The 22,326-nt window shown below is 36.4% G+C and overlaps 6 protein-coding genes and 1 long non-coding RNA gene across 15 annotated transcripts; 3 read left to right on the top strand and 4 right to left on the bottom strand.

Moving 5' to 3' along the window:
• Positions 1 to 1,013: 1,013 nt before the first annotated feature.
• Positions 1,014 to 2,967, bottom strand: LOC135803542 (START domain-containing protein 10-like). Of its 4 annotated transcripts, none has more exons than XM_065317187.1 (6): positions 2,829 to 2,967; positions 2,436 to 2,668; positions 2,054 to 2,246; positions 1,849 to 1,981; positions 1,494 to 1,761; positions 1,014 to 1,435 (listed from the first exon to the last, which is right to left on the bottom strand). In XM_065317187.1, exons 2-6 carry the CDS (start codon positions 2,547 to 2,549, stop codon positions 1,388 to 1,390), a joined length of 756 nt encoding a protein of 251 aa, XP_065173259.1. In that variant the 5' UTR covers positions 2,550 to 2,668; positions 2,829 to 2,967; the 3' UTR covers positions 1,014 to 1,387. The 4 variants fall into 4 exon arrangements, with proteins under 4 accessions (XP_065173259.1, XP_065173260.1, XP_065173258.1 ...); XM_065317188.1 differs by having other exon boundaries at positions 2,436 to 2,665; XM_065317186.1 differs by having other exon boundaries at positions 2,766 to 2,894.
• A 136-nt stretch (positions 2,968 to 3,103) lies between these two features.
• Pgm2a (phosphoglucomutase 2) lies at positions 3,104 to 5,397 on the top strand. The gene is made up of 7 exons (XM_065317179.1): positions 3,104 to 3,423; positions 3,513 to 3,681; positions 3,734 to 4,086; positions 4,147 to 4,484; positions 4,542 to 4,840; positions 4,901 to 5,127; positions 5,183 to 5,397. The coding sequence occupies exons 1-7, from the start codon at positions 3,104 to 3,106 to the stop codon at positions 5,283 to 5,285; spliced, it is 1,809 nt and encodes a 602-aa protein (XP_065173251.1). The 3' UTR covers positions 5,286 to 5,397.
• Positions 5,398 to 6,753: 1,356 nt separating this feature from the next.
• On the top strand, positions 6,754 to 7,179 carry LOC135789356 (uncharacterized). Its single transcript, XR_010547532.1, has 2 exons — positions 6,754 to 6,876; positions 6,937 to 7,179. It is a non-coding gene; the product is annotated as an uncharacterized lncRNA (long non-coding RNA).
• Positions 6,788 to 9,108, bottom strand: LOC135789355 (medium-chain acyl-CoA ligase ACSF2, mitochondrial-like). The gene is made up of 7 exons (XM_065299144.1): positions 8,906 to 9,108; positions 8,336 to 8,845; positions 7,916 to 8,278; positions 7,694 to 7,859; positions 7,379 to 7,635; positions 7,181 to 7,322; positions 6,788 to 7,105 (listed from the first exon to the last, which is right to left on the bottom strand). Exons 1-7 carry the CDS (start codon positions 8,944 to 8,946, stop codon positions 6,869 to 6,871), a joined length of 1,716 nt encoding a protein of 571 aa, XP_065155216.1. The 5' UTR covers positions 8,947 to 9,108; the 3' UTR covers positions 6,788 to 6,868.
• A 180-nt stretch (positions 9,109 to 9,288) lies between these two features.
• LOC135804384 (medium-chain acyl-CoA ligase ACSF2, mitochondrial-like) lies at positions 9,289 to 11,407 on the bottom strand. Its single transcript, XM_065318250.1, has 7 exons — positions 11,300 to 11,407; positions 10,606 to 11,239; positions 10,306 to 10,550; positions 10,092 to 10,257; positions 9,797 to 10,038; positions 9,600 to 9,735; positions 9,289 to 9,532 (listed from the first exon to the last, which is right to left on the bottom strand). The coding sequence occupies exons 1-7, from the start codon at positions 11,329 to 11,331 to the stop codon at positions 9,314 to 9,316; spliced, it is 1,674 nt and encodes a 557-aa protein (XP_065174322.1). The 5' UTR covers positions 11,332 to 11,407; the 3' UTR covers positions 9,289 to 9,313.
• A 389-nt stretch (positions 11,408 to 11,796) lies between these two features.
• On the top strand, positions 11,797 to 20,162 carry nompC (no mechanoreceptor potential C). 5 transcript variants are annotated; one of them, XM_065318028.1, is made up of 13 exons: positions 11,799 to 12,608; positions 12,769 to 12,870; positions 13,525 to 13,626; positions 13,685 to 13,801; positions 13,862 to 14,365; positions 14,480 to 14,578; positions 14,664 to 14,966; positions 15,023 to 17,194; positions 17,250 to 17,943; positions 18,054 to 18,179; positions 18,459 to 18,670; positions 19,449 to 19,584; positions 19,650 to 20,162. In XM_065318028.1, the coding sequence occupies exons 1-13, from the start codon at positions 12,249 to 12,251 to the stop codon at positions 20,012 to 20,014; spliced, it is 5,292 nt and encodes a 1,763-aa protein (XP_065174100.1). In that variant the 5' UTR covers positions 11,799 to 12,248; the 3' UTR covers positions 20,015 to 20,162. The 5 variants fall into 5 exon arrangements, with proteins under 5 accessions (XP_065174103.1, XP_065174101.1, XP_065174100.1 ...); XM_065318029.1 differs by lacking the exons at positions 18,054 to 18,179; positions 18,459 to 18,670 and adding an exon at positions 18,711 to 18,937 and having other exon boundaries at positions 11,798 to 12,608; XM_065318032.1 differs by lacking the exon at positions 18,054 to 18,179 and having other exon boundaries at positions 17,250 to 17,956; positions 18,379 to 18,670.
• Positions 20,072 to 21,372, bottom strand: LOC135804232 (lipoprotein lipase-like). 2 transcript variants are annotated; one of them, XM_065318033.1, is made up of 3 exons: positions 21,269 to 21,372; positions 20,427 to 21,212; positions 20,072 to 20,374 (listed from the first exon to the last, which is right to left on the bottom strand). In XM_065318033.1, exons 1-3 carry the CDS (start codon positions 21,315 to 21,317, stop codon positions 20,178 to 20,180), a joined length of 1,032 nt encoding a protein of 343 aa, XP_065174105.1. In that variant the 5' UTR covers positions 21,318 to 21,372; the 3' UTR covers positions 20,072 to 20,177. The 2 variants fall into 2 exon arrangements, with proteins under 2 accessions (XP_065174105.1, XP_065174106.1); XM_065318034.1 differs by having other exon boundaries at positions 20,083 to 20,364.
• Between the last annotated feature and the right edge of the window lie 954 nt (positions 21,373 to 22,326).

The following is a 22,326-nucleotide window of genomic DNA, read 5'->3' as shown; positions in this document are numbered from 1 at the left end:
TCATCCAATGTGAGCAGAAATGGTGTACTCACGACAGTGGCGATACATTTCATCGAAAATAGCATAGCTATACTGCCACACCCCATAATTAGAAGTGATTTCAAATTAACTCCGATTATTTTGTCTTGAGAGTTGTATTCAACGGAGGAAATATCATCTATGAAGATCCAATAGTCGCGCCATTGTAAAATACTAAAGATGGCGTAGGCATATACGTAACTTAGACGTAATATCCGATAATAATGCAATTTTGGCAGGTAATCCGCTAAGACTGGTCGTAGGAGAGTTGCAGAGAGTATAAACACAGTCGAAATAATAAAAGTTGATGGAAATGAGAGATAATTATCGTAAATTTCCAACAAACCCCAAGTTCCACGCCAGTAGGATATTATTAAAGGGCTTATTATAAGTGAAGAAAATATTGCATCGAAATAGTAGAATTTATCTTCTTGAATTGGATTTTTAAATATTTTCTTTTTCCACCATCTAAATGAATAACGTACGTACTATTTAATGTAAATTGTCAACTAAAACATTATAATTCATTATTTACCTGTGAGATTGTTTAATTCTGTAGGTTCTTCTTCTTCTTCTTGAATCATTATGTTGCATAATATATGTCTATTTTATGAGTGTAAAATCGGATGTTCCTTTTGACGAAAAAATAAAAATATGACGCCAATTTAGCACATTACAGCTATTTAATCCTTTAAACCTGTATAAAGATGACTGTATATTTAATTGAAGGCACAGGATTAGCATAAAAATGAGGTTGAGGTATTGTCGGAGTAAAAATGTTGCTCATAAACTGATTCAATTTAGGCAAAACGACTTTAGGCAAATTTAATTCAACAAAGTTGCCTATTTTCACATTGAGGTTTTGTTACGCAGTTCATGGCTACCCAGCATAATAAAACATTTTCTTTTCTTTCAATTATATTTATCTATTCACCCTGTTTAGTTCAATAATTACTTCGGGTCTAGGCGTTGAAAGATGAACGTGAAGTACACCATTAGTCACAACAGTTTGTATTGCATTTTTTAAAATTATCTTATCGTATTTCATTCTATTTGTACATAATTTCAAATGTGCGCATATCATAACAATGTAATCACAATATCGTTTGTAATTTTAATTCGCCGAATGTTTTATTTTACAAATTTAGTGCCTACTGTATATATTATCATACGATTTGCAAAAAAAACGAATGTATTGTTTAAAAATTCAATACAGTTATATGTAGAGTTATATGATAACATTTAAATCACATAATTAAATAAAACCGGTAAATAATTTGAATAGGAATGTATATAGATAGGATTGTAGGTAATAATACTTTTGTAATTATTTGATTTTTGCTGGTGTTTTCATTTGACCATGATGAATTTACTCATCTTCACTATCTTGATCGCCAGTGCCGGATTTATTCACGCACTGTAATAAATATACATTTAAATAAATAATTATTTTATTAGTGTTGGAAATGTATTACCTCTGCTACATTAATTCTTTTCGAGAGTAATGTCTGTTCCGGATAAATCCACGGTTTGAAATTGGGATTAGGCTGCAATTGTTTCCAATTTGTATAACCTTCAGCTGCTTTTTCTAATTTCCGTATCGCTTTCGGCGCGAATTTTTGCGTTAGTTTATTTATCAACCAACTAGGCAGTTTTCCCTTCGGGTCCGTTTGCGTAATATATCCTAAAAATGTCCCATGATCCTTTGGCCTCACCACGAAGCCAGTAATCAACGAAACTGCTCTGCGATAAGAAACATTTGTTCTCAACAATAAATTGACAACAATATATCACACGCTGTTTTTATCACACGACTGTCTACGTACACACCTTACAAATCCCTTTTTCGGCGGATAGAGCGTATGGTTCACAGAATGATTAAAAATTAATTTCTCATCGCCAAAATCCAGCCACGAACGCTGCAATACAAAGTCTCTGTTTTTTACTGGTGCAGGACACGACACTAAAACATTCAAGGCATGCACATTAGGAAAGGTACAACAATTTAATACAAATACTAATTAGAGTCACATACATGCATAGTACCCAACGTCGTTGTTGGGATTCAAATAGCCGATCTCAATTGAAGCCACCATATGCTCATCCCACTCTTTCCGATATTCAGGATCGTGCAGGACATCAAATAGTGTGTTTGGTGTTACATTCGGGAAGACGGTGTGGACTTTAACCATTTTGAAATTGCTATTTATCACTTGTTTGGTCCATACCTAAAATTCATCATATTTTATTTTGTAATTTTTATTGTATTTGTAGCGCGTGTTTAGTCCTTGTAGGGCGCGCGTAGTTATCGAGCGTATTCCGCATGGCGTCGCGACGCAGGCGCTCTTTATAACTTTGCCGGATGTAGGGAATTGCAAGCAAGAACCCGATTAACCTGTACACCGATAAATACGCACCTTGGTGGTGGCTCCCTTCTCGTACTCCAATTTCCAGTCGGCATCATCGTCGACCAGCCGCTTTAATTGATAAAAGTCACTGTCTTCCGCCACCTTCACCTGCCCTATTTCCATCTCGAGTGCGCGCCGCCCGGCAATGAGCGACGATCAATTCGTACGTGGCAGCGACGGCGACAACGCACGTTTAATTGTTCATATCGGAGCGTAGGCGCGCGGCAACACTCGAGGAGCTTCTATCAAAGAACGACGTGAGTGCAAATATATACTAATTATAGGTGATAAACGAGCGCTAACTTTGTAGCGCATTCAAAAATAAAATAATCAACTCACTCGCACACGCATACGTACTGCGTACACACAAATTTCGAACGTCAAAACTGTCGTAATACGTACAGAATGTCCGCTGATAAGAAAACTCGAGTGGTGGTGGAAAACTCGCCGGTTACGTGCACCGCGTTTCGTCTGCGGAGTGTGCGGAGTCGATTTAATTGATTACGCGTTGTGATCGCGAACACATGTAGGTAGACACCGGTGTATTTGTTGAATACTTTATCTTGTGACAATAAATCCGAATCAATATTGAAGGGAATAAAAATGGTGACTTTTTTTGTTTTTGTTTGATAGGTTGTTACTGCAGTTACATCGTGTAACAAAGGGCGGCGTGCGATATGGATTATTTCAGCGAGGAGTTGCGCCAAAAGTTGGACGAGTGGTTGGCATGGGATCAAAATAAGAAAAATCGCGCTGAGGTACAGGACCTTGTCGACAGGCAAGATGCGGAGGCAGCGCAGAAAATTATGCTGCCGCGCATTTCCTTCGGGACCGCCGGTCTGCGGGGGCGTATGGCTGCTGGGTACGCGTGTATGAACGATTTGGTAATTATTCAGACCGCACAGGGGATTCTACGCCACCTGGAAAACGAACATAATGAAATTCTGAAAAGTAACGGCATTGTGCTAGGCTACGACGGACGTTATAACAGCAAAAGGTGATGACCTTATTACATAATCATTGATATATTTTGTAATCACCATGTTATCACCACAGATTATTAACATTTTACTCACAATATTTCAGATTTGCTGAGTTAACGGCGGCAATCTTTTTAAACGCCAACTATCCAGTTAAACTTTTTAGCAATTTAGTCCCCACGCCGTTTGTACCCTTCGCTGTGAACAAATGGAAATGCGCTGGTGGTGTAATGGTAACCGCTTCGCACAATCCCAAAGAGGATAATGGATACAAAGTAAATTTACTTAGTCTCTTATCAGTCCTATTGCTAAATATTTGTATTGCAGGTGTATGGATGTAATGGCAGCCAGATTGTATCACCAAGTGATAAAAACATACAAAAATGCATCCTTGACAATTTGGAACCATGGCCTACATCATGGAACACTGATATTTTAGAGGGCAACACTTTACTTAGCGATCCCCTCGCCGAAACCATGGAGGATTACATGTCAATTGTAAAAGGCTCTATACTTAACGAACATTTTACGCAGAACGACAATACAAATTTGAAGTTTACTTACACTGCCATGCATGGCGTCGGCTATACGTACATAACTGAAGTCATGAAACAAATAGGTTTAGAAATAGTTCCTGTGAAGGAACAAATTGAACCAGATCCAGAATTTCCTACTGTTAAGTATGTATTACTTAAATAATTTTTATTAAGGTTAATATTAAATTGTTGCAAATATTGTAGATTTCCTAATCCTGAGGAGGGCAAAAGTAGTTTGGATTTATCATTTAAAACTGCTGATCAAAATGGTTGTAAAGTAATATTAGCTAATGATCCGGATGCGGATCGATTGGCTGTCGCTGAAGTTAACTCCAGTGGCAAATGGACTGTTTTCACTGGCAACGAAATTGGCGCACTGCTTGGCTGGTGGCTTTTGCAATGCTATAAAATGAAGAATCCTAACAGTGATTTAAAAAATGTTTATATGTTGGCTAGTACTGTGAGTTCTAAAATTTTAAGGTCAATGGCACGTGTTGAAGGTTTCAATTTTATCGAAACTTTAACAGGTTTTAAGTGGATGGGTACGTTGACACAAAATATGTGCAGTATTTTTAAACTTATCGTAAATTATGTTTTAGGTAATAAAGCCTATGAATTATTAGGCGAAGGTAAGGAGGTAGTATTTGCATTTGAGGAAGCTATTGGTTTTATGTGTGGTAGTTCTGTATTGGATAAAGATGGTGTCTCTGCCGCTGCGCATTTATCTACACTTGCGGTGCACTTGTATGCACAAGAGCTTACTTTACAAGATTGCTTAGATACTATTTATAAAAAATACGGCAATCATGTTTCTAATAACTCCTATTACATATGCCATGATGGACCTACAATTAGTAAAATTTTCGAGCGTTTAAGGAACTTTAATGGCTCACGAAGCGTACGTATATTTAAATAAAGTAGTAAATTATTGTTATTATGCATATTTTTACATTTTTAGTATCCAAATAATATACTCGACGGAAAATACGAAATAATGAGTGTACGTGACTTAACTACGGGTTTTGATAATACTCAGCCCGATATGAGGGCCATCTTACCAGTATCAAAAAGTAGTCAGATGATTACTTTTGAATTTAACAACGGTCTAGTTATTACCATAAGGACTAGTGGAACGGAACCAAAAATTAAATATTATTCAGAATTGTGTTCAATGGCTGGAGAATCGTAGGTTTATTCGTGTAGGGTAAATATTTGGATTTTAAATTGTTGTTTATTACAGAGACAAGGAGGAATCAATTGAGCTTTTGAATGAAATGGTAACTGCCATAGTTGAAGAGTTCTTACAGCCAGAAGTGAATGGATTGATCCCTAAAGCTGATTAAGATTCAGCAGTATATAACGAATGTTTATATGCGATTTTACTATATTCCAATTTAATATATTTACATGATGTTTGTTTTTGTATTCGATTTAAGAAATAAACAATGAAGCAGTTTTGCGTATTATTGTTGAATTGTTCAACTTTCGGCGTAGTTATGTGTGTTATTTAGAACATATGAGGAGCATTTTCAAATACAACTCTGATTTTCAAATCCAGATGGTGCTAGGATGCACATTTTGGCATTAAATCATCCAAGGCGACAAGATTCGACATGTTCGCTTGCATATTTGTTGTGATGCGACTACACTGAAGTTACCTGGTGTGACTGGTGTGTGTGTGTGTGTGTGTGAGATCACGCGATTCGCACCGATCTATCTTATCAATATCACGCCACATCGTGTTTATTTACATTTTTTTATGCAGCGTTACATCTTTCAACAGCACAAAGTTGAATTTAGCATTGGTATTTCGTGTCTATGCCTTTATTCGTGAATTATTTTATAAATAAATATTATTTGATGCAGCAATAGTAACACATTGATTATGAAACTTAATTTAATTATGTAATTACTTTGTTTATATTTCCTTCTGTTTTTTAACATATTGTTACAGCAATATTATTAGGTATATCTTTTTAATGTTTTTATTAAAACAATACTCTTTAACAAATGAGTTTAGAATGTCAAAAAGAAACCTATAAAACATATGAACATTCAAAATATGTAGTTGCACATGATTAAATGTGCATTGCAGTATGTGCATACAATCGTATCTGGGCGAGTAAAGTTGTAACTTGCATTATACTAATATAATATTATAAATTGCGCCTAGATGACGCTAAGAAGCACATTTTTGCATTAAATATTTTGGTTTGCGCTGTTTATTTGTATGGTCATTTTTTCACACTTGGAATTTTCATGATTTGAATGTGTTATCTTATACACATTTTTCTGTAGATTAAGATTTTTCAAACTATTCATTCATCGATGGTAAATAGATTGTGTTTGCATTTACATTATTTACATTTTTATGTAGCATTTCTTATATCAACAGCGCAAAGTTGCATTCAAGATACAAATACCATATATTATTATTATTTGATGTATATATCGTAACACATTGATTGTGAACCGCAAATTCAATGTAATAAATTAATTTGTTTGTATTTAATATATTAATATATATTTATTTATGTATAGTTAGGACAATATTATTACTTTGCACAATTATTTGCAATTAAATATTCTAGTGGTATGAAAGATTGATTTAAATTATAGAAGAGGACATACCTCAAAAGATTGTATATCCGTAGGTGCGAGGTCGAGATGATAATTCGTGGCGTGTAATTTTACGCACTGCTTGCGGCTTACTTAAATATAACTTTTTATTCTACGCCTAGATGACGCTAGTATGCGCTTTGTTGTATTAAATTAGTCAATGCGACGAACGGCGTGTTGTTTGTTTGAATCAGTGAGATCACGCGATGTGCGATATCGCGTTGGATTTGTTTACACTTTTTATATAGATTTTATTGTAGTACGAACACAAAATTTGCCAGTTTTAGGGCCATTGTACAGACAAAAATTAAATTTGTAAGTTATAATGTTTTACTAACATTTCAACAATTTTAAACTTTTGTATTTTACCACTAGTTGTTTTGGGATATTCATCTAAAATGTGAATTCTGGACGGAATCTTATAATGTGCCATGTGCTCCTTGCAATGATCGATTACTTCCTGTAACGTAATCTCTTCGCCTGGTTTTGGACGTACACAAGCGCACACTTCTTCACCTAATCTTTTATGTGGCAAACCAACAATCTATAAATTAATAATTTATAATTAGTAATCTCAATATGTAAAACTACTACGTAATAATATTTATTATTTACTCACTTGACAGTCTATAAGTTTTGGATGAGAAGTTAAATAATCTTCAATTTCTTTAGGATGAATATTTTCCCCACCACGATTAATAATATCTTTGATTCTTCCAATAATTTTGCCTGTACCATCTTCGGTTACTATAAATTTATCACTAAAAATAAAAATTTTGTATTATTTGTATAAATATTCGAATGTCATTATTTTTACCCGGTTTTAACCCATCCATCTGGCCCAATCATTTCGGCCGTTTTCTTGGGTTCATCTAAATATCCCAACATACCCATGTATCCACGAACACAAAGCTCTCCAGGTTGTCCGAATGGCACCGTCTTACCATTTTCACCAATTACTTTCACTTCGGTATGATCAGCAACACGTCCCACAGAGTTAGCTACATGTTCAGCGTCTGAATGTAAATATGATTGAAAGCAAACTGCGGTAGTTTCCGTCAAACCATAAATATTCTGTAAGTAACCAAAGCAATAACTGATAAAAAGAAATTAACTTTGCTATAATAATTACCATAACTGAATGGTACCCTAAATACTTATACATATCAAAAATTAATTGTGGGGAAGTTGGGGCACCTCCAGTTGCAGCAACTTCAGAACTGACATCCAATTTGTGTTGTTTTTGTTGTTCAACTAAGTCAGTGTGCATTGTTGGCGTCCCATAAACAACAGTACATCTATAAAAAACATGTATCACATAAGTTTGAGAAAAATTAATTAAGATAATTAGTACTTGTGATCGTGAATCGCCTGTAAAGCCTTCCTAGGATTATAAAAATCAGTTGGTAGTACCAATGTGGCACCAAAATGCAACGACGGAAAAATCCCAGCCGTCGTTCCAAAAGTATGAAACAACGGCACTTGTACACAAATCCGATGATGTTTCTTAAACAATTCCAGCCTATTACCAAAATTAAAAGCATTATTAATCACATTATGATGTGACAAAATGGCCGCTTTAGCTGCCCCGGTAGATCCAGATGTAAACTGAATATTAAGAGGATCATCAATCTGTATTTCATCTTGCCTTTCCCTAATCCATTTAAAATCATCTTCTGAGTGTCCCTGTGTAAGCGCGTGGAAGTAATGCGTACCTCTAGAAAAATAATTCGTATGCATATCAAGTTAATATATTGATCAAACCACCATTTACGTTCGATTGTCGTCCATCATAATGATACTACGCAACGACGGCATCGAGTCGCATCGAATATCAGTGCCATTGTCGAAAATTTTAGAATCAACCGACTTTATAATATCGTAGTAATCTTGTCTGGCACTAACACGTCCACAAACAAGCGCTTTGGCTTTTGCTTTATTCAGGCTGTAGATTAATTCATTCTTTTTGTATGAATGATTCAATTGTACTAGAGTAACACCAAGTCGTGCACACGCCAAAGAAGTAACAATCCATTCTATTTCATTTGGTGCCCAAATAGCTAATAAGTCACCCTGGTTAACATTTAATTTCTTTAGACCTATCCCAAATTTATCTACTTCAAGTAATAATTCAGAGAATGTAAGTTGTTTGGATTGATGACATGAGATAATGGCAGGTCTATCCGGATATTTTTTTGCAGCTTGTTCGACAAGTTGTCCACCAGTTGTTGATAACAATGGTTGTGCACCAAGTTTATGTATATAGCTTAATTTTGATAAACCGCTAAAACCACAGAAGTCTAATCGTTATGTTTATAATTAGATTAATAATTAATAATCTTACCGTTTTATTTGGTACACTCCCAAGCGTAATTTCAGAATCATGTTGATCGACAACTCATATACGTGTAGAAATACTAACTAAATGAAAACAGTTGACTAGTTATCTAGTTTCGTTATCAAAATACAAAATTACATAAGTATTATCGTTGAGTGTATTGTGTATTACGTACATATTCGCGACCTTTGAAACTTTATCTAACTTATAAATGAAAGAGGCCTATAATGACCTAGCATGAAAATAATTGCGTAGCTAGCAATGTTGTCAATCAAGTTTTTAATGATTATGACGAGTTGTGATTGGTTATGATTGAATCATTTATATTTCATTTATAGGTATACCAGTTACACCAGCATAAATTAATTGTAAAAACAGTTGCCTAGCTGTATAAAACATGATTATTACAATAATTCATTGCGTTAATTGTTGTACCAGTTTGAACTTTTGAATTTTTCCGCTTGTAGTTTTGGGAAACTCGTTAACAATATGCATTTTTGATGGAATTTTGTAATGTGCCATGTGTTGTTTACAGAAATCCTTAATTTCATCCAAAGTAATGATCATATTATCCTCGAGTCGGACGCATGCACATATTTCTTCACCTAGTCGAACATGTGGCAAACCAACCACCTAAATAAACATAAAATATGGTATTATATGCGTTATAATAACCCGATATTTATTTTTTATACTTGACATTCAGAATTGATGGATGTGTCGATATATAATCTTCTATTTCTTTCGGATGAATGTTTTCACCACCTCGTATGATAATATCCTTGATACGTCCGATTACTTGTCCACTGAGATCATCATACATGACAAACTTATCTCTAAAACAACAAATTAAGTTTCTCACACGCTTGAATATAATCTGTGAACAAATTGTGTTACCCAGTTCTTAGCCAACGATTTTTCATAAATGTTTTTGATGTTAGATCATCATCGTTATAATATCCAATCATTGTATTATAACCACGAACACATAATTCTCCTGGTGTTCCAATTGGTACAATAATACCATTTTCATCAATTACTTTTGCTTCAATATGATCACCTAAGAATATCTTGATGTTTTCTGATTGACGATTTGATTGGTACATGACTGCACTTCCTTCGGTCATTCCGTATACATTCTATAAGTTGTTTCACTTTAGATTTGAAAGTTAAATCTATTTTAATTAATTACCACAATATATTTAGGTTTTAAACGTTCAAAAACATCATTGATCAATTGTTTTGTATATGGAGCACCACCTGTGCATATTATTTCTGGTAAGATTTCAATGTTAAGTTGTTTTTGTTGCGCTATTAAATCCACATACATTGTGGGTGTTCCATAAATAATCGAACATCTAAAATAAGAAGATTACTACAGAATATGTTAAATATAGAAGTGTTACTTGTGTTGTGCAATCGTTTGAAAACATTGTTTGGGATCGTAATAGTTGTAAGGAAGCACTAAAGTTGCTCCAAAGTTTAAAGCGCAAAAAATGCCAACTGTCGTTCCAAATGTATGAAAAAACGGTACGCTAACACAAATTGAATGGTGTTTTTCATGCATTCCAAAACGTCTTCCAATAGAATATGAATTATTAACAACATTATGATGCGATAACAAAGCAGCTTTCGGATTTCCAGTTGATCCCTAATAAAATTTACTAATAGTAAACTTTTTGCAATTTTGTTTAAAAAAAACTTACTGAAGTAAATTGTATGTTTAACGGATCATCCATACTAAGTTTGTATTGATTATTTTTAATATATTTTAGTGTAGTTGCTGTAGCTTGACTGAACACGTCGTTGTATGGTATGGTACCCTCATTATCGGTCAAAGAAATAACAAATTGCAAACTCTCCATTTTTGCGCTCTTGACCTTTGGCAAAGTTTCCTTTGTCTGGAACATTCTATCGTCCACCTGCTTAAGTATACTATAATAATTTTGCTTCACGCTGTTGCATCCGCAAACCAGCGCCTTAATTCCAACTTTGTTCACGCTATACAGTAATTCGTTTGATTTGTAGGAGTGATTCAACTGAGCCAAAACGAAACCACCGCGTGCACAGCCTAACGACACAATCACCCATTCAATCGAATTTGGTGCCCATATTGCCACGTAGTCTCCTTTTGCAATGCCAATGTTCATTAGGCCAGCAGCGAATCGATCGGCTTGTGTCAGAAGCTCGCCAAATGTTATGCTTTTTGATTGATATGCAGATATTACCGCCAGGCGGTCTGGATATTTTTTTGCGGCGTTTTCTAATAGTTGACCTGCTGTTATACCTTGCAATGGAAATGTACTTAGTTGTTGTTGATAGCTCCATATTTTTGGAGGTCTACAAAATATATTTCTTATAATTAATTATAAGGCTTGATTCATTATGATTAATTAATACTTTTGATTCATTTCTACCGTGTTTTTAATCATTTTGATCAAGTTTAGTCGAGCAAGTCGAATGAAGTAAGTATGAGTATAAACTGTAAGTTATAAGTTTGGAAAGTGCATATCAAAGCGAAACAATTCGACAAAGAAAATGTGATAAAAGCTTCCTTTTGTGTGGAAATTCACAATGAATTACAACTACATTGTGTAATTTGTAATTTGACCTCTTGTGTTTTGCATTACCGGGCTTTTCACGAATGTTAGAAATAAATTCAAGAGAAATATTACATTTGCACGTAACCACTAATCGTTTAGTTTAATGTATTTTGCAGAAATTAAATGTTAAATTTACTTTTTTGGTTTATTGCAAATAATTGTTCAAGCAAATTTTTAACTTTTTGTTGTAACGGAATAATGTAACAATACATATCTCAAAATAGATTTAAATTACACTGCTTCAGCATTATTTTTTCATTTGCTCTTGTTGCTTTCGCATGAATAAATAAAAAAACTGAAATCTTAAAACAATAAACGTACTTATAAAGCATTTGTTTTAACACTTTAAATAAGCACTTAACTTGTACCGGATTAGTAAAACAATAAACTGAAGGTGTTTTAGTCAAGATCCTTGGTTTGGAACTTTAGATTCTTTAGAAGAAACGCTAGGTCACTTATTTTGATAAAATCTAAGCCACCCCACATTTGCCAACTGGTGGGGAGCGCTTTCGTGCTTGCAATATTATTGGCCAAGATTTTCAGAAGCCTCGCCGAGATTGAATGCGAAAGCCCGATTTTCAGTGCATGTAAACACGCCAAACGGCACACGCGCTTCTAATATTGCGTAATACAACGCTATGCGAACGAAACAAAAAGTGTTTTTCAAAATCCCAACAAACTTTTATTATTTATAATGTTGACTATTTTGGCAATTGTAATAAAGACATAGTTCGAGTTTGTAAAAAATGTCTCAGCCAGGCGGACGAAAAGGCAAAAACAACAAAACTTCCGACACTGGTGATCAGAAAGAAAAGAAAAATAAAAAAGAAAAAGAACCCAGTGAACCACCAAAAGATGCCAAAAAAGAAGAAGACAAAGAAACCAGCAATGCGGACATTACATCAAGCGCTGGTGATGAAGAAGCACCTCCACCAAAACCACAAAGTGCTGGTGCCAGTATTCGTGATGCGGCCCAACGTGTGCTTTTATTATCACAGAAAGGAGAATGGGGACCGGTGGACCAAACACTCAAGTCCATGGAGAAGGCGATAACGAATGCTGGTGAAGATGCCAACACAATACCTCTACTGGGAGTTGCAGACCCGGTAGGCATTCAGTTTTATAACATTTTTTTGAATACCTGCATGCTATCCATGTTTACTGCATTAAAACTAGAGCAAACAAACCCGTGTAGACGCGCAGCAACATGCAAACGAAAGAAAGTGAATCAATTATTTATCGAACAAACATGATTTCTGCTTCCAGGCGACGGGAATGACACCGCTGATGTACGCTGTGAAAGACAATAGGACCTCCATACTGGATCGACTGATTGAGTTGGGCTCTGATGTGGGCGCGCGGAACAATGTAAATGTCTACTTTACTAATATGCATTATATTTCTTTATGCTTGCATTAAGTTAATAAGCAATCGCATTATTGCAATTTCCTCCCTGCACTAAATCCATAGCCGCTCCCAAAAGTAATATTTTAAGTAAAAATATGCAAAAATCAAAGTGAACTTTAGTCAATAACAATATTCAGTACAAGTTTTTATGTGTTAGTTAGTATTTCACTTTCGTTTCTAATTCTCTTTTATTCTGGAAAGTAGGCAAACCTACGTCCTAGGTATAATTTCCTTCGAACGTGCAAACTCTGCAAACCTCATAAGGCGCATATTAGTATTGCGTGATGAATTTGCCCCAGTTGTAGACGTCACGTAGAAATTTACGCTTTCCATAAAGGAACGATAAAAATGCTTGCAGTACAATCACTAATGCAGATTGGGTTTGCCAAATTTATTTCTTGCAAATAGACATTTTCTATTTATAACAATAATGGAATAAATTTTAGTGATATGTTAATTATGCCTTTGTGCTGTCCTCACGTCAGCCATGTTGATATCTTAAGTTATCGATTTTTTGCGTCTTTCATTTATATTTCTCATATTACACATACTTATTTATAAAATAGATGATAAATGATGGTATCGCATTTTCATAAATTGATTCGCTGATTTTAGGATAATTATAATGCATTACATATATCAGCGATGCATTCACGGGAAGATGTCGTCAAACTACTTTTAACCAAAAAGGGTGTTGATCCGTATTCAGCGGGTGGTGTAAGTTGACTTAATATTCCTTAAAAGGTCGAAAATTCATTGTTTTGGGTTATATTAGAGTCGTCAACAAACTGCTGTTCATCTAGTTGCATCTCGTCAAACGGGGACCGCCACGGCTATTTTGAGAGCTCTTCTACATGCGGCAGGAAAAGATATTCGCGTCAAAGTTGATGGCGTAAGCAAAATATTATTGTTAAGGTTGTTTTAGGTATTAATTTTATTATTATTTTAATAGCGCGGAAAGATTCCTTTACTCCTAGCTGTAGAAGCTGGTAATCAATCAATGTGCAGAGAACTGCTTGGTGCTCAAACCGCAGATCAACTAAAATCAACAGCACCTAATGGCGATACAGCTCTTCATTTAGCCGCGCGGCGGAAAGATATAGACATGGTGCGCATTTTGGTCGACTATGGAACAAGCGTTGATATCCGTAATGGCGAAGGACAAACTCCTCTTCACATTGCTGCTGCGGAAGGCGATGAAACTCTCGTTAAATATTTCTACGGAGTTCGTGCCTCTGCAAGTGTCACTGATAACCAAGACCGAACACCAATGCATCTCGCTGCGGAAAACGGACATGCAGCTATCATTGAATTACTCGCTGACAAATTCAAAGCTAGTATCCTGGAGCGTACCAAAGATGGTTCGACATTAATGCACATTGCTTCACTGAATGGTCATGCGGACTGCGCCATGATGCTTTTCAAGAAAGGCGTTTATCTACACATGCCGAATAAGGTCAGCAAATTCTTATCGGATCGCTATGCTAGCCGGATTAATCAATGGGCTACTTTTACTGGCCGTGGTTTCTTAGTCGCCACACTTTGATATGCTAATTATACCCCTTTGCAGGACGGTGCTCGAAGTATACACACTGCAGCAAGGTATGGTCATGTTGGAATAATCAATACGCTGATTCAACGCGGTGAAAAAGTCGACGTCACCACAAATGTATGTTTCGCACATATGCGAAGAAAAAAACATCTAGAATATGAGACTCGGAAATATTATTCATTTTTACTTTTTTTTACTTTAGGAGAACTATACTGCTTTGCATATTGCTGTCGAGTCGGCCAAACCAATTGTGGTGGAAACTTTGTTGGGGTATGGAGCTGACGTACACATCAGAGGTGGTAAACTAAAAGAAACAGCATTGCATATTGCCGCACGCGTCAAGGACGGCGAACGCTGTGCGTTAATGTTGTTGAAATCAGGTGCAGGGCCGAATTTAACAACTGAAGATGGTCAAACGCCTGTGCACGTTGCTGCACAATATGGTAACATGCAAACTTTACAGTTTCTACTTGAAGATGGTGGTGATCCTCAATATAAAAACAAAGTAATGTCAAAATAACACAATCCATTTATTTCTTTTAAATACATGATTAATTACAGTCTGGAGAAACACCACTACATTTGGCATGCAAAGGATGTCGTCCAGAAATTGTTACGTACCTCATCGACTATGTCAAAATAAACAAACCAGATCTAAAATTAAGTCACTATGTCAACGAGCTCAACGAAAACGACGAAAGCTCACTTCATTACATTTGTCACGTGAAAAAAGAAGATGTTGACTTACCAGGTGCGGATCGTGAATGTGTACGAATACTACAACAAAATGGCGCTGATGTTTCACTGGTATCTAAGCCTAACCATCAAACTGCTTTCCATTACGTTGCTGACGTGGGCAATAACGAAGTATTCCTAGAGATGATATCGCACATGAACGGCACGGATGTACAAAAGGCGTTAAATCGCCAGTCAACAAACGGATGGACGCCATTAAGCATTGCCTCCCACAAAGGTCACGTGGAAATGGTCAATAACTTGCTTAACAATCAAGCCAGAGTCGACGTGTTTGATTTGGAAGGTCGCTCCGCTTTACATTTAGCCGCGGAAAAGGGTTACACACAAGTGTGTGACTATCTCCTCCAAAACAAGGCCTTCATTAATTCTAAATCGAGAAACGGTCGAACTGCCCTTCACCTTGCCGCATTAAACGGCTACGTACATTTGGTCACGTTTTTGATCAAAGACCACAATGCAGTCATTGATATCTTGACTTTGAAAAAACAAACACCACTACATTTGGCTGCTGGTGCTGGACAAATTGAGGTATGCAAGTTGTTGCTTGATTTGGGTGCCAACATCGATGCCACTGATGACCAGGGACAGAAACCTATACACGCCGCAGCGCAAAACAATTACTCCGAAGTGGCCAAGTTGTTCTTGCAACAGCATCCTAGTTTAGTAATGGCTACTACTAAAGATGGGAATACCTGCGCGCATATTGCTGCTGCACAGGGAAGTGTCACGGTCATTGAAGAACTAATGAAGTTTGATCGATCAGGAGTTATATCAGCGCGGAATAAACTAACGGATGCAACACCATTACAAATTGCTGCAGAGGGAGGTCATGCGGATGTTGTGAAGGCTTTGGTTCGAGCTGGTGCTTCAATAACAGATGAAAACAAAAACGGATTCACTGCGGTACATCTAGCGGCCGCAAACGGTCACGGAACTGTTTTGGATGTACTAAGATCAGGAAATAACCTAAGGGTTGTTAGTAAGAAATTAGGTGTAACTCCATTACACGTAGCAGCATACTATGGACAAGCTGATACTGTACGAGAGTTATTAACTAGTGTTCCTGGTACTGTCAAATCAGAACCACCAAGTGGTACTGGTATAGTTCCCTCGTTAGGAAACGAATCAGGGATGACACCGTTGCATCTAGCATCATTTTCGGGCAATGAGAATGTCGTCCGACTGTTACTCAACTCTGCTGGTGTGCAAGTTGATGCTGCGACGCATGAAAATGCCTACAACTCAATGCATTTAGCTTGTTTTGGTGGTCATACTACTGTAGTTGGTCTCTTATTAAGTAGATCAGCTGAATTACTACAAAGTACAGAAAAACATGGCAAAACAGGTTTACATATTGCCGCAACTAATGGGCATTTGCAGATGGTAGAGGTACTGCTTGGCCAAGGCGCAGAAATTAACGCTACCGATCGAAACGGTTGGACGCCCTTGCATTACGCATCGCGTGCCGGTCAATTCGAGGTTGTTAAGCTGCTCACTGAATCAGGTGCTTCCCCAAAAGCCGAAACAAATTTAGGGGCAGTTCCGATATGGTTTGCCGCATCCGAAGGCCATCATGATGTCCTCGAATACCTCATGACTAAAGAGCACGAAACATATTCGTTAATGGAGGATCGTCGTTTTGTATACAATTTAATGGTGTGTTCTAAAAATCACAACAACAGGCCTATTGAGGAGTTTATTTTGGTATCACCAGCACCTGTGGATACGGCAGCGAAGCTATCCAATATTCTCATTACGCTGTCTACGAAAGAAAAAGAACGCGCGAAAGATTTAATTGCGGCAGGGAAACACTGCGAGTACATGGCAACGGAGTTATTAGCGTTAGCAGCTGGGTCAGATTCGGCCGGACGAATATTAACTGCGATCGATAATAGAAACGTTGAATTTTTAGACGTTCTAATCGAAAATGAGCAGAAGGAGGTGATTGCCCACACGGTAGTACAACGATATTTACAGGTACTCAGAATCAAATAATTAAAACCAAGTATTATCCTATTTTATTTTATTCTAGGAATTATGGAGAGGTGCATTAAACTGGGCAACGTGGCGTACACTCCTCCTCTTTATTGGTTTTATTTTTGTTCCACCTATATGGATTGCGTTTACTTTACCTTTAGGCCACAAATATCACAAAGTCCCTATTATTAAGTTCATGTCATATTTGACTTCCCATATTTATTTGATGTTTTTTCTTCTTTTAACCGCCATATTCCCCTTCTATCCCGTGGTACGACCAGGACTCATACCCTATTGGTACGAGTTGGTGCTTCTTGTATGGCTTAGTGGTGTGCTACTTTTTGAATTGACAAATCCAAGTGATAAAAGTGGCCTTGGTTGGATTAAAGTCTGCGTGCTCCTTTTCGGCATTTTTGGTGTAGCAGTACACCTCCTGGGATTAGTAGCCGTAGATAGGATGTACTGGCCAACTTTGATGTACTGCCGGAATCAAATGTTTGCCATTTCATTCCTGCTGGCTTGTGTACAAATCCTGGACTTTCTATCATTTCATCATCTCTTCGGACCGTGGGCGATCATCATTGGTAACCTCATGAAAGATCTCGGACGGTTCCTTGCAGTATTGGCCATCTTCGTGTTTGGTTTCTCCATGCACTTCGTGGCGTTGAATCAACCGTTCAAGAACTTTTCCTATGAAGATGCTCGTCGATATGGAACCTATCCCATATCAACGGTTTACTTCGGAGAAGGTAATTATTGTTTGTTCACTCGTAGCAGTTGAGTAGTTATTAGAGGCATCGGTGTGATTAATACGCATATTAAATAATTGTTTATGTATTACTTATCTAACCACAAACAGAATTAATCGTTAATCAAAGCGCTAGGAGTAATGAGGACGCGGAATGGATCAGAAAGGTAATATCGCCCAGGCCCTTCGCGTCTGTAAAACGCAAACAACATCAACCGGTTGAGCCTGAAGAGGGCAGTAAGTGAATCTGTGTCGAGTGCCGTTCCGAGTATTGTGCGCCAAACTGTCGCACCAATGTGTGAACTTGTCGATCGCTTGCTAAATTAACTTAGGTATTGTTGAAATACATATTAGTTGCTGGTACCATGTTTGTCCGTCAATTTATATGCTATCTGTTTGTCCGACTTTTGCCAACTGTGTGCTGATGAAATCAGAGATTTCGTTGCTGCCCGTCTAATTGTTACTGTCAGATACAAACTCATTGCGAATTGTTGTTTGTTTTGCATTTGTTCTCAGTGCTAATGAATCCGTTAAAGGCACTCGAGTTGTTATTCTTTGCGATATTCGGCCAGACGACGTACGAGGATCTGCTCGTGACCACCGGCGTGCGGCCGGAATGGACGAAAGCGCTGTTTAAACTTGTATTCGGCATTTACATGCTCGTCTCTGTGGTGGTACTGATTAATCTGCTGATTGCTATGATGTCTGACACGTACCAGCGTATACAGGTAAATTCATGCGCTCCCTCTTCTGCTTGTGTGTTTCCAGTCCAAAAGAACCCCGTCCAAGCTTTTGAGTTGCTGTTTTTCGCGATATTTGGACAGACCAATACGAATCAGCTCAAAACCGAAAATTGGGAGCGCACGCACAATGCTCAGCCGCTCTGGACAGAAAACCTCTTTAAGATGGTTTTTGGAGTTTATATGTTGGTTTCCGTCGTTGTATTAATTAATCTACTTATTGCTATGATGACTGACACTTACCAACGCATTCAGGTAACTTTGGTGACCTGCATGCCCTTGCCATGCCCCAGGCATACTTACTAAATATAAAATGTTAACCAAGACCAGATCACGTGTTTTTTGTTGTTGTGTATATCAGGCTTCGCACACAAGTTCTGTTGGGCTGGATTCGTTTTTGTTTTCGATTCATCTCTGAATCGGAGCTTTGTTACAACCACACCACCAAACTGCTTAGACTGATCGATATCATCTACATTTTAGATCATAGTCTGTTCGAAAGTTGAAACTGATTACACTGTTAGGTACACACTGTTCTCTCAATAAAACACACCCATTGCGAAGTTGGTAAATCTGTTCAAAGTTACCGAGTTGATTGATCGTAAAGGTAGCAATCATTTGTTGAAATGAATAGTGAGTGTCTCACTGGTATCACCCCGGAATGTTACACACATGTCGTATACATTGATTGTTACAATCAACGCACATATATGGAAAACATCACGACTTTATGATGCCAATAATTCTAAACAGAGATTTCTTTTAGGCCCAATCCGATATTGAATGGAAATTTGGTCTGAGTAAGCTGATCAGGTCGATGCATCGTACAACTTCCGCTCCATCTCCGATTAATCTCATCACAACATGGCTGTTTTACATGATAGATTGGTGTAAACAAAGAAGTAAGTCCAAAAACCCAGCAAACAATATCATACAAAATTAATACCATCTCTGTTTTACTTCACAGTAAAAGCAAAGAAACGAACCAGCATGGCCAACCTTATCGGAGGATTCCAGCGCACACAACAGCTAAGCCCCCGATCCAAATATGGTCAAAAATGGTTGGCCAAAGTAAAGAAAGGTCGTCAAATTGCACCGAAAGAATCAGTTGCTGCTCTCTCCGTCTCTCATGGACTCAGCCCACTGGGATCTCAACTAAGTTTTTCAATAGCAACAAACCGCATTGAACATGTGACTGATTGGGAAGCCATTGCTAATAAATATCGCGCTCTAGTTGGAGCCATCGATGAAGTGAAAGAAAGCGGCAATGATGATGAAGACGACAATGATGATGACGATGATGGCCAAGCTGGAAATAACGTTGCAGCCTAATTTATGATCACCTAAACTTAAGTCACACCTAGAAATCACAAATCATCTAAAAACATGTTAGTTCCATAAATGAAAGTATATTCTAATTGTTAATAGAGTGCCATTATTTGTACATTGAAGTTTCAAATATAAATCAAATCTTCAAGAATCATTTTTTAATACTTTAAGAAATATCTTCGGGTGTGCGAAGAAAGTAATTTCCGGTTATATTATTAGGAGCATCATCACCAAAATTAACTTCGTTACCCTTACATGCGCCTTGATCAAATTTACTCCAACTATCACATGGTACCGCTTTCATGTCCTTTTTTAAAACAGATCGTACAAAGAATTTATGACTTCTTGCATGACTACAAAACACTAAAAAATAATATTACTAATTTTTAAAGGTGTTCTTTTATAAGTCACTTACAATCTTCATATTGAACATCAGCTTTCAATAATGAGCAACCCGGTTGAACTGCAGTTCCACCATTCGGATAAAAATCAGTTGTTCCCAGTGATTGCCTAAATCCTAACCATCCACCATCAGTATGTACAATATCAACAAATGCAGCGTCATCAGGACTAAGTCTATCATCATTTTGTAACGTAAACAAATCAAAATATGGCGCAGCAGGATCTAAAGCGGTGATTCTACCCAAAGGTTTCCCCAAAACTTTGATTACACGTTGTCCACTTAATCCAGCTACATGAGCACCCAACGAGTGTGATATTAGATGAATTCTTTCTAAAGGCACCTTTCGACCACGATGAATTCTGTTTGCTATAAAGTTTCCTACGGATGTACTTATTTCAGGAACTGCTAGGGATGCTGATATATAATCTGCGTCGCCCCTTGATGACCAATCAAGTACAATAACATTATATAATCCTTTCTTCAGATAAGCTGCTGTTAATTTTTTGCACCATTCAACATAATAATGTTCTGTCCATCCGTGTACTAACATTTTCACAGGTAATTTTGGATTTATCAATGATACATTGTTATTAATCACCAAAGAATTAAATGGATATTGTCTTGTATACAAATAGAATTTTACAGGTTCATCAGCAAGTGCTTGGGTTTTCTTGCTGGTTTTGCTATCTTTTTTCTTTCCCGATAAACTTAATGTTGGTAATTGAAATGATATACCATTCAGCAATTGTTTCATAAAATCTTTACGGTATTGTTCAAGTTTTGAGTTGTTAACTGTATCTGAAAGGTGACTTTGTAATATAAAAAATGATGGATGTTGCAAAACGAGCTCCTACCTTGAAGTGCCACCGGTAAAAATAGAACAAAAAACAGTTTTAAATTCATGTTGACATTAAAACAGTGCGATATGCGAATGAATTAGAGTTTGCAAAAACATTTGCTATTTCAATGTATCATCAGGAGAAACGGATGTATTTAGTATGCTGATTAACATCGAAATTATTTTATATATTTGCATGTGTTGATGTACACTTGAAAAACAACCTGCAATATTAGTCTAGTCATAGTTTTAAATAAATGCAAACGTACATTAACTACATTAAGGAAATCCAATTACGAAATAATTTTATAATTTAATTGCTAAAAATTAGTTTTAATCAGTTTTGAAACTGATATTAAAGAGAAAAAACAAAAAATCATTTGCTCTTGAAACATGTAATGGAATTCAAAACACATTAATAAATAAAAAAATAAAATTAATTCGCGAATCCAGCTATTTAGTAACGCGTGCCATTTATATCATAACAAAAGTAATCCAGCAATTCAAACATTAAGAATGTAAAAATATCGCAACAGTTGTAAAAAGATTACTTTTGTCGCAAATAATACAGATTAGATAAAATTGTTGTTGGGACGCCTTTGAATATGTCTTAAACAAAGTCCGCTTGTTACCAACGGCGTTATTTAACGTTACTTTGTTTACTTGTGTTGAAATCTTCGTTATAATTCAGCTTTGAAAACATATTGAAATAGAATACCGCGTGTTTAAACATCAATATTATGAACAAGCTTTTAATTCATAAAAATAATTAAACATAGACTCACGGTTGCAGTAACATCAAAATAAACAGTCTAATAATAATTAAATTGTATTTAGTATTAAGCAATTGCTATATGGACTTGAATTAATTAAAGTATTCAAATTTATAAGATTTAGATGAATTATTAGTTAATAGAGGCTATGGAAATGTATTTTTAACATATTTTTATTATTTGTAAATAATCCTAGCAATGTTGATCTTTTAATAACGGTCAATAAAACTATCACGCCATGATAAGACGTAGTTCCGATTCCAATTAATGGATCTTTTCAATTGTTCAATAATTAAGATAA

Source organism: Atheta coriaria, unplaced genomic scaffold, assembly GCF_025399875.1.
Source record: "Atheta coriaria isolate IRGN ID8LTWV9N9 unplaced genomic scaffold, Caltech_Dcor_3.1 hic_scaffold_3_pilon, whole genome shotgun sequence".
NCBI lineage: Eukaryota > Metazoa > Arthropoda > Insecta > Coleoptera > Staphylinidae > Dalotia > Dalotia coriaria.
This window is presented reverse-complemented; position numbering and strand designations above follow the sequence as displayed.